The sequence below is a fragment of the Kogia breviceps genome, chromosome 15, assembly GCF_026419965.1.
Source record: "Kogia breviceps isolate mKogBre1 chromosome 15, mKogBre1 haplotype 1, whole genome shotgun sequence".
Taxonomy (NCBI): Eukaryota; Metazoa; Chordata; class Mammalia; order Artiodactyla; family Physeteridae; genus Kogia; species Kogia breviceps.
This window is the reverse complement of record NC_081324.1, coordinates 66,704,456-66,718,535: the sequence shown is the minus strand read 5'-3', so window position 1 is coordinate 66,718,535 and position 14,080 is coordinate 66,704,456. Positions and strand designations below refer to the sequence as shown.

The window sequence follows — 14,080 nt, the reverse complement described above, 5'->3', positions numbered from 1 at the left end:
GCAGAGGGAGAAGATGGCCTTCAACAAGATCTCTCTTTGGCTGCAGGAACCACAAACCTGGTCACCTGCTAACTCCAATCAGGACAATCAGTGGTACTTGGTCATTTCACTTCCCATCACCTCCATAAATCTCCTAGTGGATTTATTTAAACAGATCTATAGATCTGGGCACCCCATGTTAGTTCCTTTACACCAATATTCTTGATTTCTATTACATGCCTGACCAGGGCTGCCCTGTTTCTCCCTAAGATCTAGAGTAATCAGGCTGTCTACCCATGCTCCAAAAACCAGTTTTTTCCCACTCATTTCTTCTTAGGCACAGCAATAAATGCTTTCGGGAACTGGGCATTAGGAGAAAGGACTGATGTCTGTCTTACCTGCATAAATATCGATTCTGGTGGCATCAGCATCTCTGCAAAGTTAAAAGAAAAAAAAAACAAGATTCAAATGAGAATATGAAAATATCAACCATCAAGATGCACAATATTTTGAGGGGGATACATACTATTTTGACTCTATCTTCAGGAGGTCATAAAAAAATTCTATATACATTAAAGATATACTTTTACATTTGGTAACACAATTTTCCTTACATGTCTCTGAAACATTTCTGGAGCTCCAAATTATTTAAAATAATCACAAGATACATAGGACCCAGACACACTTTTTTAATAAAAATCTCACAGTGAAAACACCTAAAAAGAACATTTTTCAGATTTTTTTTTTTTTTTTTTTTGGTGGTACGTGGGCCTCTCACTGCTGTGGCCTCTCCTGTTGCGGAGCACAGGCTCTGGATGCGCAGGCTCAGCGGCCATGGCTCACACGCCCAGCCGCTCCAAGGCATGTGGGATCTTCCCGGACCGGGGCACGAACCCGTGTCCCCTGCATGCGCAGGCGGATTCTCAACCACTGCGCCACCAGGGAAGCCCTTTTCAGATGTTTAAAAACATCTATGTTTTATCCTTTTTTAGAGGATAAAAAAGAACATTTCTTTTACACACTAGGAAATGACTAGAATCACTCATTTGATTGCAATCATAAACAATGTTCCAATAACTTGTCCATTTTTTCTTCTCACCAAGATGTGAGAAAAAAGAAAACAATAACCTGCCACAAAGCCTAAGAAAAATCAGGTCTCATGGTATACACACTATAGTCAGCAGACTGATTCATGAGCCCATAATCTTATCCTCCCTAAACTTGAAAGGAAATTGGGACAGCCCATTAGACTCCAGCCATCAGCTGAAATAAAAGTTCAGTCGTCAATGAAGTCTTCCATAAAGGCTTGAAAATAATCTAGTCCAATTCTGCCAACTGTAGACAAGGAAAATGAGGCACAGAGTTTCATTGGTTTTAAATGTGAAAAATCCACTCAAATCCATACAACTCTACATGTGCCTATTCTCAAAGACATAAAAACATTTTCAAAAATAAAAGAGATTGGCAAAATGTGTGCATAAGCAGGAACATACACTCCCAATCTCCAGTTCACCATATGATATACAAAAAAGCAGTCTGACAAAACACATTACAGTCTCACTAAACTAACAAGTGGGAAATTCAAACACAGCTCCATTAAGCTACAACATTTTTAAATTGAATATAAAAATTATAAGTCAACCAGGACTGAAATAACTGAAATCACTGAAAATGGGAGCTTTCTAGTTAAACAACTTGTTAACCAGCACACTTCCATGAGCAGTCCAGTGAATAATAACAATAACAGTAATAGTATAGGTTTATAGCATGGACATAGGTAGACATAATTATCATTATGTCATTAACTGGAGGTCTATTTAGAAAGTACTTATGTCAACTCTTACCCTCTTCTTCCTTCATCAGTCATCAACACTTGGTCAATAAACACCATGTCTGAATTTTATGTTTGCATTCAGAAACAAGATTGATAATATTTTACTGATATAATTATAAACAGACTTCTGATTGGGACTTCGCTATTTATCTCTGAACCAACCCAAACTTTTCAGTCTTGCTCAGTAACATTTATAGGCTTCTATCACTAAGAATTCAGTATAACACAGTGGTAAAGAATGATTTCTTCTAAGCACAGTTGCTAACGATGGAAGATGCTTTGATCAACCTGAGTCATCTGACAATAAAATACAGTCACTCCTCAGTATCTGCAGGGGATTGGTTCCAGGACCACCCAGGAATACCAAAATCTGCAGATGCTCAACTCCCTTATATAAAATAGTATATAGTACTTGCATATAACCTATGCATATCCTCACGTCTACTTAAAATCATCTCTAGGCTACTTATGATAACTAATACAATGTAAATGCTATGTAAATAGTTGCCAGCATGCAACAAATTCAAGTTTTGTTTTGGAACTTTCTGGAACTTTCAAATACTTTCGATCATGGTTCATTGAATCACACATGCAGAACTTGCAGATACAGAGAGCTGATTATACATTTTGGGAAGACACAGAACTCTGACATCATTTTAAGGACATTAGATAGTGTAGTGTCCTGGTAGCACAAATTAAAACAGAGCTTGTCTGTCCTAATAATAAGATAACTAAATTTTTAACTTAATTCCCTGTGTTTCACTACAATTATCTTGCTCTAATTAATACACAAGGGAAGGTAGCTTTGGAGGTCATAAATTCACTATTTTTAGGCTGGAGCACAGCAGTGAATGAATTAAGGTATCAACTAATGTGCTATTAAAAATACTTTTTGGGTAAGAGACTTCTTAGGAATAAGTCACATTTGCAACAGAACTGCCTTTCTCCCAAGTCTTCAGAGAGCAAAGGTCACAGGACCCAAAAAGTTTTCAAACAGAGACTGTATGCCTGAAGACTACATACCTTGCATTATCAACTAGTTCAGCAAGAGCACCAAACAAGAATTCATGAGTGGTTCTGAAATGATAAATATTGAGAGTCAGGAAAAGAATTATGGAATTAAACTATGATTCCTAATAAAAAGTCAAGGTTATAAAATATTTAAAAGTTTCTGGGAAAAAAACCCCTAAAATTGTCATTTGCATCATCAATTTACATTATTGAAGCTTAAATTTCCCCACAATTCAAGTCTTTCCAAAGCTCACTAGTAGTCCTCAAGTGTTAACCTGTCAAGTCCTGCTATCTACTCAAAAATGTTTATTCTTACTATTTTGAGTAGAGGAACCCACTCTAAAACATTCAAAGATTCCTATGTGTACTACTGCTAAAACAGTGTTTTTCACTATTCGTATTCTACCCTGAAAAATGCCTATATTTCATTTTTCATTGCCTTAACCAGCTGTCAGTTTCTGCGTATCTCTTAAGAATTCTCAATAGACAAATTGCTAGCATTCAGCTTTACCAATACCTTTGTATGATTTACTGGTGAAAACCCATTCAGTTTTGTGCAATTTATAAGCAAAAATACTCCATTTGAAAGCGGGGAGAAAGAAAATAATCCATTTCTTAACATTCCCTGATTTTGGCCAAAAACAAAACTTTCTCCACATTAAAGAAAGGAATCCAAGACCCTCTTAAACAATTCCTCCTTATCCTAAGAGGATAAGGGCTTGGTGTAGTCTCCTAGGGCCCTTGTTCAAGTTAGCCCTTTCAAGGAGGGTAGCCAAAGGTCATCTCCTCCTCTAGGAGGCTGCTCAAAATGTGAGTGGGATAGGAAAAAAAAAAAAAAAAAAAAAAAAAAAAAAAGGTGAGTGGGATAAATTCACAATTACCATGTTACTCAGAACTCAATAAAGATGATATGTATGTGTAAGATGTCTCTTTACATTTCTTCCTCCATTTACACCTTCTTTAATTTGTGCTATTTCCCATAACAGTCCTTGTTAGATATAAAAGTAGATGTGTCTACCTAGAACCACCTAGAAACTCTGTCATTTTTTTTCTTTGGCTGCAGCTTGTGGCATGTGGGACCCTAGTTCCTTGACCGGGATGGTACCTGTGCCCCCTGCAGTGGAAGTGCATAGACTTAACCACTGGACCACCAGGGGAGTTCTGAAACTCTGACTTTTGATTAAAGAAAATATAAAAGCATTAACCCACATATTACCATCATCAATTTTTCAAAAATAACCATGTATTCCAGTTGATTTCTTTGTATGTAAAGTTTCAGCCAATAAAGTGAAAATCTCTAAAAATTGAGAATGAAATATATCAATACTAAATAAGCAGTATCTAGGATCTATGAGCACTTACTATATTGTTCAAAACAAACCGTAAAACACTTGTTTATAAAATAAATACCCAAATTTCAGGTGTCCACGAACACTGGATTTTCCTCAAGTAAATCTTCAAATTTTTACAAATGCAAATTTTTAATTAAAACTACCAGTTCTTGGAATTTTAGGAAGAACTTTTTCCCATGAGATCAGTGACTATATCTGTTGCTGATCCAAAGGCAGTACCATGATGTATTAACAAAATGTAGAAATTTTATCTCCAAGTCCCCTAACAGAGCTCAAATTCTTCTGACTAAAATCCAATTCTTAATTATTTTACATGAAAAAAAACCCCCACAATCTTGCAAGGAAAAACACCTGCAAGAAACATCCATATCTTTATTTATTTTAAAAATGTGTCTCCAAGGGCTTCTCTGGTGGCGCAGTGGTTAAGAATCCACCTGCCAGAACACTCTATGACATAAATCACAGCAAGATCCTTTTTGACCCACCTCCTACAGAAATGGAAATAAAAACAAAAATAAACAAATGGGACCTAATGAAACTCAAAAGCTTTTGCACAGCAAAGGAAACCATAAATAAGACAAAAAGACAACCCTCAGAATGGGAGAAAATATTTGCAATGAAGCAACTGACAAAGGATTAATCTCCAAAATTTACAAGCAGCTCATGCAGCTCAATATCAAAAAAACAAACAACCCAATCCAAAAATGGGCAGAAGACCTACATAGACATTTCTCCAAAGAAGATATACAGATTGCCAACAAACACACGAAAGGATACTCAACATCATTAATCATTAGAGAAATGCAAATCAAAATTACAATAAGGTATCACCTCACACCAGTAAGAATGGCCATCAACCAAAAATCTACAAACAATAAATGCTGGAGAGGGTGTGGGGAAAAGGGAACCCTCTTGCACTGTTGGTGGGAATGTAAATTGATACAGCCATTATGGAGAACAGTATGGAGGTTCCTTAAAAAACTAAAAATAGAACTACCATACGACCCAGCAATCCCACTACTGGGCATATACCCTGAGAAAACCATAATTCAAAAAGAGTCATGTACCACAATGTTCACTGCAGCTCTATTTACAATAGCCAGGACATGGAAGCAACCTAAGTGTCCATCGACAGATGAATGGATAAAGAAGATGTGGCACATATATACAGTGGAATATTGCTCAGCCATAAAAAGAAATGAAACTGAGTTATTTGTAGTGAGGTGGATGGACCTGAAGTCTGTCATACAGAGTGAAGTCAGTCAGAAAGAGAAAAACAAATACCATATACTAACACATATATATAGAATCTAAAAAAAACAAAAAAATGTTTCTGAAAAACCTAGGGACAGGACGGGAATAAAGACACAGACCTACTAGAGAATGGACTTGAGAACACGGGGACGGGGATGGGTACGCTGGGACAAACTGAGAGAGTGGCATGGACATATATACACTACCGAGTGTAAAACCAATAGCTGGTGGGAAGCAGCTGCATAGCACAGGGATATCAGCTTGGTGCTTTGTGACCTCCTAGAGGGGTGGGATAGGGAAGGTGGGAGGGAGGGAGATGCAAGAAGGAAGAGATATGGGGATATATGTATATGTATAGCTGATTCATTTTGTTATACAGCAGAAACTAACACACCATTGTAAAGCAATTATACTCCAATAAAGATGTTAAAAAATAAATAAATAAAATTAGAAATAATTTTTAAAATATTAAAAAAAAAAGAATCCACCTGCCAATGCAGGGGACATGGGTTCGAGCCCTGGACCAGGAAGATCCCACGTCACAGAGCAAATAAGCCCGTGCGCCACAACTACTGAGCCTGCACTCTAGAGCCCACAAGCCACAACTACTGAAACCCACATGCTTAGAATCCGTGCTCCACAAGAGAAGCCACTGCAATGAGAAACCCGCACACCACAACCAGGAGTAACCACCGCTCGCCACAACTAGAGAAAGGCTGTGCACAGCAACGAAGACCCAACACAGCCAAAAATAAATTAATTAATTTAAATAAATAAATAAAAGACCAAATTCATTAAAAAAAAATTGTCTCCAAAATCACCTTAAATTCTTCAAATTATCTATTGAAGAAAAAAATATTCTGCTTATTACTTCAACTAATAGGGAAAAATAAGCTGCAAAATTAAAGTGATTTGATGATGGTAATATAAGTTAAAAGTAAATCTTTGTTCTCAAGCTTTCAACCAATCATTTTCCTGTCTGACTAAGCAATGACTAAGAAACTTAAAAAGTGAATTAGTTTTCTATACTCTAAATTTTTTTTAATTTTGAAGGCTAACTAAAATGTAAAGTAACAAATTCTACTGCAATTTTTCTCATTTCAAAAAGAATTTGTACTTGAAGTCAAGGAATATCAGAAATATAGCTCCTGGAAAAAAAAAACAAGAGTATAATCTTAGTAAGAATGAGACTACAATTTGTACGTAGAAATCTTTGGGAATATCTGACCTTTGGTAGTGACAATGGTGAATATCAATAATCTGGAAAACTAATTCTGATACCTTTGCCATCAGGGCAAAGAAATCAAAAACAGAAACAGCAATTGCTTCTCACCAGTACATATTTTTGATTGTTTCACATGAAAATTAAAGACATTCAGAATTCAATAAGATCTCAAAAGGGCAAGCACAAAGAGCACTTCTGGATAAGTTTTTACTGCTTTCTACACAATGTTTAGAAAAGTGTCTTGCACATTTAGAATCTAAAGAAAACATTCCAAATGTCTTCGGTGTTCCACACAGTATCAATGCTGTTCCACAATACATATTTCAGATAAGTTAACAGATACTTCAAAATGTAGCTAAGGGGTGCTTTTGTGATGTGTATTGACACATCATAAAAGGAGCCTTTTGTGACAACTGTTGGTAAGGTCAGAGACAACACTTCTCCAAACCTCCAAGTGAATAACTGATCTTACTAACAAATGCTAAAGTCAAATTTCTAAGTATCTCTTAAATTCAAAAGAACCAAAAATGTACCAACTGTGTAAGCTCTCCCCTTTTTTTCAAATAACATTCAAAGAGATGCACTCATTGCTAGCTGGCAGTTGAGACAGAGGTATCTGTATAAGTATCAAAGGAAATTATTTTCTTCACAGACCTAAAGATTCTTTGCATGTGATCCAAGAAAGATCAACCATCTGGAAAAAGACAAAGATTTTTAACAACCTCTTTCACTTTCAACTGATTGTGGCTTTTATACCATTTGTGCTACGATCAAAATAGCTTTGCAGCTCAGCATTTCCAGTGGCAAATTCAAGTGTAAATCTACTCATTATGTAAGGAAAATGGTCTAATTATATTCAGCCTGAATTTAAAGCCATAGATTATCCATAACCCCATCACACAGTGATAGCTTCTGCTGAGTTCTTGGATATGCTGTCAAGAGTTAATTGCCTTAACTGCTAGAAAATAAAGCTAAAAATTCTAGGGCAACCATTCTACATTCTAATGGCTTTAATATAGTCCGAATGTGAACCCACATTTCAACAGGATTATAAATCATAAGATATATGGTCTCTAGAGTTGAAAGGTTCCTTTACATTCACTTCACATACTAATAAAACAACCCCAAAATATCATATGGCCAAGATAATGTTATTAAATGTGCAGACAGGAAGAGACATAGAAAGCAGGCATCTTATACTTAAGCACCCTGCTCTATCAGAGCACTTTAGCAATACTGCATACAGAGTGATTTAAGATATGCCCCTTATGCCAAAGGAACATCACTACCATCGCTACATCTGGTATCTGGCCCTTGACTACTCATGAACATTTTAGTAGCAGTCACAAAATCCACCACCAAAGAGCAGTAACAGCATAAAACTACTTTTATTTTAAAATCCTAACTTCAATCATTTCATATAAGCAACATACAATATTAAAACAAATTAGCCTAAGACCTTCATGCTAGAATTTCCCAGGCCTGCTTCAAACCTTAATGCTGATATAATCAAGAGAATAACCATCAACAGTTACTGTAGACCTAACACACAAAAAAATAAAAAATTTAAGGCAGGGGTTTATCATCTCCAACAGATGCTCCAGAATTTACTAAAAATTAATCTGCCTAATGACTACCACCAAATAGCAAGTAGCTACCACACTGACCAACTTTTGGTTTATATGAGGTAATATTATAAATAAAAAAATAATTTTCACCATCTATTCAAAATTTACTGTGAACCATGTGGGATCTAATTACCTTATAAACATTATTTTACATAATTCTCATAAGCATTGTCAGATTAGCCCCATTTTGTAGATGAAGAAACTGAGGCTCAGATAAGTTGACCTACCCAAGGGCACAGCCAGGAAGCAGTCAAACAGAAGCTTGGCTGCCTCCCAAGCCCATGCTCTTTTTACTGCACCACACTGATTTCTACCCTTCTATCCTGGACTCTGCTAAATGGGAGATAAAGGGTCACTTCTTTCACAATTCAATATGGCAATATTGTAGATGTCAGACACCCTAAAATGGTCTTGTTTTTTTTAAATTAGAACAAAGCAGAAGGCAAATCCTCTCTTCTCCAAAGGTAACACTGCACCATTTAACCCAGAGGCGATGTATCTACCGTCATTATGATTAACAAGTCACATTTTATGAAAATTAAAAATTTGTTTCCTCTAGAATTGAACCTCCAGTCAAGTCACAATAAAGAAAGGTGCTGAAATTGGCTACAAACCAAAAACTTATCTAGGTGTTCTGGGGTTCATATTTTCTTCTGGCAGGACGGGACACATTCAGAAGTAAACTTCTAAGGTGTGATCCAGGTAATAAATTCCAGAGCTTCCAAAATGATACATCCAACCCTCAAAATGCTTATGCAAGCAAGTGGTTCCAATTCAACATGGTAAGTCAAATTCCCAGAAAATTCTCCAATTCCAAACAAGTGACTCAACTGAGGTTCAATTCTTTGCCTTTGCTCTGTTCTCCTATTAATAAACTATAAAATAGCAAAAGAAATAGAAATATCCCAGAATCCTCAAATAAAAGGTTCATCGAGATAAACTAAAACTGAAGACTTTTAAACTGGTAAGTAAACCCTCTGCTGTATGGACAAGGAAACAAGGTAAAACTGACTACAGTAGAGGTCTTGCCTAATGGTTAAAAGCACTAACCATGTGACCAGATAAATCTTACTGCCTTCAATCTTGGTGCCTTACATCTGCCACTTAGCAGCTGTGTAACCTTTTGCATGTAACTTAATCTCTTTGAGCCTCAGTCTCCTCAAATGCAAAATAGGAATAACCCTTATTCCAGTAGGGCTGCTATAAAGATTACTTTAGACCATGTTTAAAAGTGACTGGCATGAAGCAATTAACTGTTGTTACTATCATTTTATTATCAAATAAAGTCTTTGGGGAAGCTGGAACAAGAACCCAATTTCTGAACTCTCGTTATGGTCTTCCAAGAATATCAGTCTGTTTTGACCCCTCATTCCAAAATTCAGAACTGAATTTAACAAACACAATCATCTGGAAACATCTAAGTGGCCTTCCACTGCTTGTTCTTAACATGGCAGTTCAAATATAGAAAAGGATACTACTGCCCTTGGCTATGCTAGGAGCTAGATGGGTATAACCTTTGATCAGAGACCTTATCTAGCTGGATTTCAGATTCATTATCCACAGCTTGAGAATTCACCTAGGTGACCGCAATACCTACTTAAACACTCTAGTTCAGTAAGAATCTTCCTAAACAAAACAAAACCAGGTTCTCATCTGGCAATTCACTTCACTACTCAGAAAATTTTGATTTCCTTAATAGGAAAAACAGCAAACAAAAAAATACCGATGTCCTTTCCAACAGTGATGACCTCCCCACAAAATCATGCCTCTCACAAAGGATCTCCTTCATCCCTCTCCAGAAAAGAGGAAACACAAGAAGCAGCACCTGGTGCAGAGCCCTAATTCCTATTTCATGGATGTGAAATGCCCAGGATGCTATAAAATCACCACCATCTTTAGCCATGCACAAACAGTAGTTTTGTGTGTTGGCTACTCTACTGTCCTCTGCCAGCCCACAGGAGGAAAAGCAAAGCTTACGGAAGAATGCTCCTTCGGACGGAAGCAGCACTAAAAGCCCCCAGAATCAAGATGAATGGGAAACCATCCCAATAAACATATTTTGGATTTAAAAAAAAAAAAACTACAGACGTTATCACAAATATGTGGTTCTTTCCCGTAAAAGGTTAAGTTATTGTACTATTACTAGATAACTGAAGTCTATGTTCTCAACCCTGAAGGTGGTTCTTCTGAACTCTGGGCCATTCATTTAGCTGCTCACCACCTTTCCAGGTACCAAAGTGAGAAAATACTTACCTTCATCTCAAAAGTGCCAAATGAATGTACTAAAGGACTAAATAGTTATACCCCCACTGCATCACTTCCAAGAGTGGGCATAAGGATTAATGCTAAAACATTGCAGACCAATGTGGAGTGATGGTAATCTCCTCAGGAACTCAAGAACTATGAACACAGTATGTGTTCAATGATTTGCATACATTTTGGGGAAAGGCTATTTAAATCATGGGTTTAACCAAGTTATCACTTCCTGCTTAGCATATAAAAACTATGTTGGATGAGGATGAATTTCCCAGAAAAATAAAACCAACTGTTTTCTGGGGAAAAAATTTCTTCTCACAAGTTGCCATTTAAATGTCTTCATTCCTTTTTCTTTTTTCCTTCTTAGAAAGAAAAGACTTGTTATAACCCAACTGTTTTGGCTGTTGTCACCAAAGAGAAGCAGGAGTTGATACTAGAATAGTCCAACTTTTGGAGATCCAAAGAACAGTACTTGTTGGATTCCTATCAAACACTTGAATGAAACAACTCAATATACTGACTTCAAGGAACTAGCTTGCATTTGATCAAATAAATTTTGATCCAGTAAAGGAAGATCATATTCTTCTGGATTAGCAACAAACATTTGACTGATCTCAGTTCTTCCATACAGAGATCAAGACTCATCCAGTGACACATCCCAAAAAGTAAAAATGCAAAATTTTCTGGGAAAAGGATTTTCACATTAATATCAAGCAACGAGTTATCAGTGACCTCAGTGGCACCTATAGGATACTTACGAATTTGTGTGTAGATAGTCAAAGGTTAGCTGAGCTCGATTCAGACTGCTGTAATTTGTGAAAGCCATGAGTGCAGTGAGGTCTCCAGTTCTTTACCCACTAACTGGGAACTATAAGCTTACAATGGAACAGATTTTTCAGGATTCCTTCCAGTAAAGGTTTGGTAAATCTGTGCTCCTTAGTTAAACAAGGTTATCTAGTATCTAACCAAGATATATTAAAAAGGATGTCTAAAATAAAAATCGATTTCTCCTTTACATTTTTTTAAATCTTCTCAATGACTATGATGTAATATTTTGGAAGGAACTACGTCATAAACGTGTAGTCTTATGGAGCTTCAGCGTTAATTTGCAACAGTTCACGGAGTGGAATGTGGTTGGTCCCAGAGTAGATGATACTGGAGTTGGTGATTTAATTACTGCTCCATCTTCATGTTCTTCGAGGCTTTTTTGTTGTTGTTCCTCTAAATTTCCTGCGAGGAAACTTACCAATCCGGAAACAGCACCTTCAGTCATAAAACTGGACAACCACCCATGTCTTCGCCATCAATGATCCCAGGATCCTTAAATTAGCCCCAGTCTGGTGACCACGATGTTGATGAAGTGCATATGGCGTTAGTTCCGGCTTCACCACCTCCCAACTGAAAGATCTCCTAAGCGCTGAAGACTGATTTCTGTTTTCAAAGCCTGGACCAAACCTAGCTTGCTGTGTGCCCCAATTTCGTCAAGGTAGTGGGTCAAATTACCTCACAATGACCCACTAAGTAGCTACAGAATTGACCCGCCCAAATTAACTCAGGCGGGCCGCGCCCCTCCCCCACTTCCCTCAGACAACGGCCTCAGCCTCTCAGGCCCTGACTGGGCCTCGGTCCCGTGGTCTCCTCCTCACGGAGAGGAGTTAGTCCCAGCTTTCAAGGCCTGGATCGAGGGCAGTGGCGAGCGCACCACCCTACCGGGCGTTGCCCGGCGCTCACAGCTGCCTTTGTCCCTCCCCACGGAATTGGAACCCAACAACCGCAGCGCGCTCTTGGAACCATGTGCTGCCGCCGCCTCCGCCTCCGCCGCTGCCGCCTCCGCCGCGAGAGCAGCCGCCCGCGCGCCGCGCTGGTTGAGATGGTGACCGGACTCAGCACCACAAACTTCGGCGTTTAGGTCTGCTCCGCCGCCACTGCCGCTGCCGCCACTGCCACCTCAGCCACCGCTTTGTCTCCGCCACTGCACACAACCCGGGCCGCCTCGCGCACTCCCCGACGCCCCAAGCCCCTGAGGCCTCCGCGGCGCACTCGGCCAATCACAGAGCCGCCCCTCCTCCCGCCCCCGCCCTGATGTGAAGCCTCCTGATTGGTGGGTAGCGTGTCTCCACGTGACCGGATTTTGTTAGCCGGGCACTCCCCTGTCACGTGAGTGCGCGCGCCTCTCTTCCTGCTTTCTTGACCCTCTCCGCCATTTAAAGAAACAGTACCGGGGGCGGGCCGAGCGACGCAGCCGGGACGGCAGCTGCGGCGCGGACCGGAGGAGCCATCTTGTCTCGTCGCCGGGGAGTCAGGCCCCTAACTCGAAGAAGCCCTGGCGCGCCCTCCCCCCCTCCCCGGTCTGGTAGGGCGAAGGAGCGGGCGCGCGGTCGATCGAGCGATCGGTTGGCGGCTCTTTCTCCTGCTCTGGCATCCAGCTCTTGGGGCGCAGGCCCGGCCGCCGCGGCGCGCGCCCGGTGGCCGTTGGCGCTCGCGCCGCGTCTTTCTTCTCGTACGCAGAACTCGGGCGGCGGCCTATGCGTTTGCGATTCGACGAGGAGTTGTCCGGGTGGTCGGTGGCGGCGGGCAACTGCTCCGCCCCGCTCCCGGGGAGGCGGCGGGATTTGGCGCGGCCGGGGAAGCTGGGGCGGCCGGGGCCGGCCTGGAGGCCTGGCGCCACCCTTCGGGGCCTGCAAGGACCCAGTTGGGCGGGCAGGAGGGGGCCGGGGGATGGTTGGTGGTGGGCTTCCTACTTTGCCTTTTTCTCCTTATGCCGCCTTAGTGAGGGGCGGGAGCTCTGGCGGCAGCTCCGGGGTGGAGAGACAAGCTCCGGAGTCGGAAGAGCTGGGTTTGCTTCCGGGCCTAGCTACCAGCCGGCCGAGTGACCTTAGGCAAGTCACTTGGTAATTTGTCTGCGCCTCAGTTTCCTCCTCTATCAACGTTTGTGGGATTGAAAGCGCTTTGTAAACTATAAAGCGTCGGTGAATGTAAGGGATGATTATTGTTCGTAATGGTTGGCGCTTTTTTTTTTTGAGTTGTAAGAAAATTTAGCAATTGTCCAATCCTTGGATTTTGAACCTGGGAACCTTGGATTGGAGTTGGATATTCCCAAATTCCCTGAAATTGTGTGCAAAAATTAGTGGGAATATGCATTTTAGGGGAATGAGGATCTATCGCCAGCAAGTTTTCAGAGGGTGCTGTGACCCAGAAGAGTTAAGAACCACAATTCCTTTGCCACAGGGAGGAAACTGAGGCCTAGATGTCATTTGGGACCCGTCACAACTAATTTGAAGCCCCTGTTGAATCCCTGGGATATGTGAGCTGTTCTATGCATAGTGGGTATTCGGGGTAACAACACTCCACTGCTTGGCTTCTATTCTGAGTCTTTTCACCATGGGTTGCCTGAAAGGTGGCTGACGCATATGGTACAGTGGCACCCTATATAAAGCAGCTAAAAGTAGGAGTGGATGTGTTCTCTAGTATCAAGAAGCTTGTTTAATCTTTGGCCCAACAACTTTTTATTTTCTGGTGCCTGACTACCTTTCTGTTTCAT

The 14,080-nt window shown here is 40.2% G+C and overlaps 3 protein-coding genes across 8 annotated transcripts in view; 2 read left to right on the top strand and 1 right to left on the bottom strand.

Annotated features, from left to right (window-relative positions):
* MORC2 (MORC family CW-type zinc finger 2) overlaps positions 1–13,059 on the bottom strand; it is a 40,993-nt gene extending 27,934 nt beyond the window's left edge. For 3 of the 6 annotated variants that reach the window (XM_067014692.1, XM_067014689.1, XM_067014690.1), the window contains exons 1-3: positions 11,298–12,596; positions 2,837–2,890; positions 378–412 (exon numbers count right to left, since the gene is read on the bottom strand). In XM_067014692.1, the coding sequence (XP_066870793.1) occupies positions 378–412; positions 2,837–2,890; positions 11,298–11,365 (157 nt within the window). In that variant the 5' untranslated portion in view covers positions 11,366–12,596. Of the gene's footprint in view, positions 1–377; positions 413–2,836; positions 2,891–7,309; positions 7,350–11,297 lie in introns of all 6 variants that reach the window. The other 3 variants (XM_067014691.1, XM_059039311.2, XM_059039313.2) reach the window with 3 other exon arrangements.
* On the top strand, positions 10,046–10,294 carry LOC131742012 (small ribosomal subunit protein eS27-like). The gene has a single exon (XM_059039332.2). It carries the CDS (start codon positions 10,046–10,048, stop codon positions 10,292–10,294), a length of 249 nt encoding a protein of 82 aa, XP_058895315.1.
* TUG1 (taurine up-regulated 1) lies at positions 12,332–13,407 on the top strand. The gene is made up of 2 exons (XM_067014671.1): positions 12,332–12,412; positions 12,854–13,407. The coding sequence occupies exons 1-2, from the start codon at positions 12,332–12,334 to the stop codon at positions 13,307–13,309; spliced, it is 537 nt and encodes a 178-aa protein (XP_066870772.1). The 3' UTR covers positions 13,310–13,407.
* The last annotated feature ends 673 nt before the right edge of the window (positions 13,408–14,080 follow it).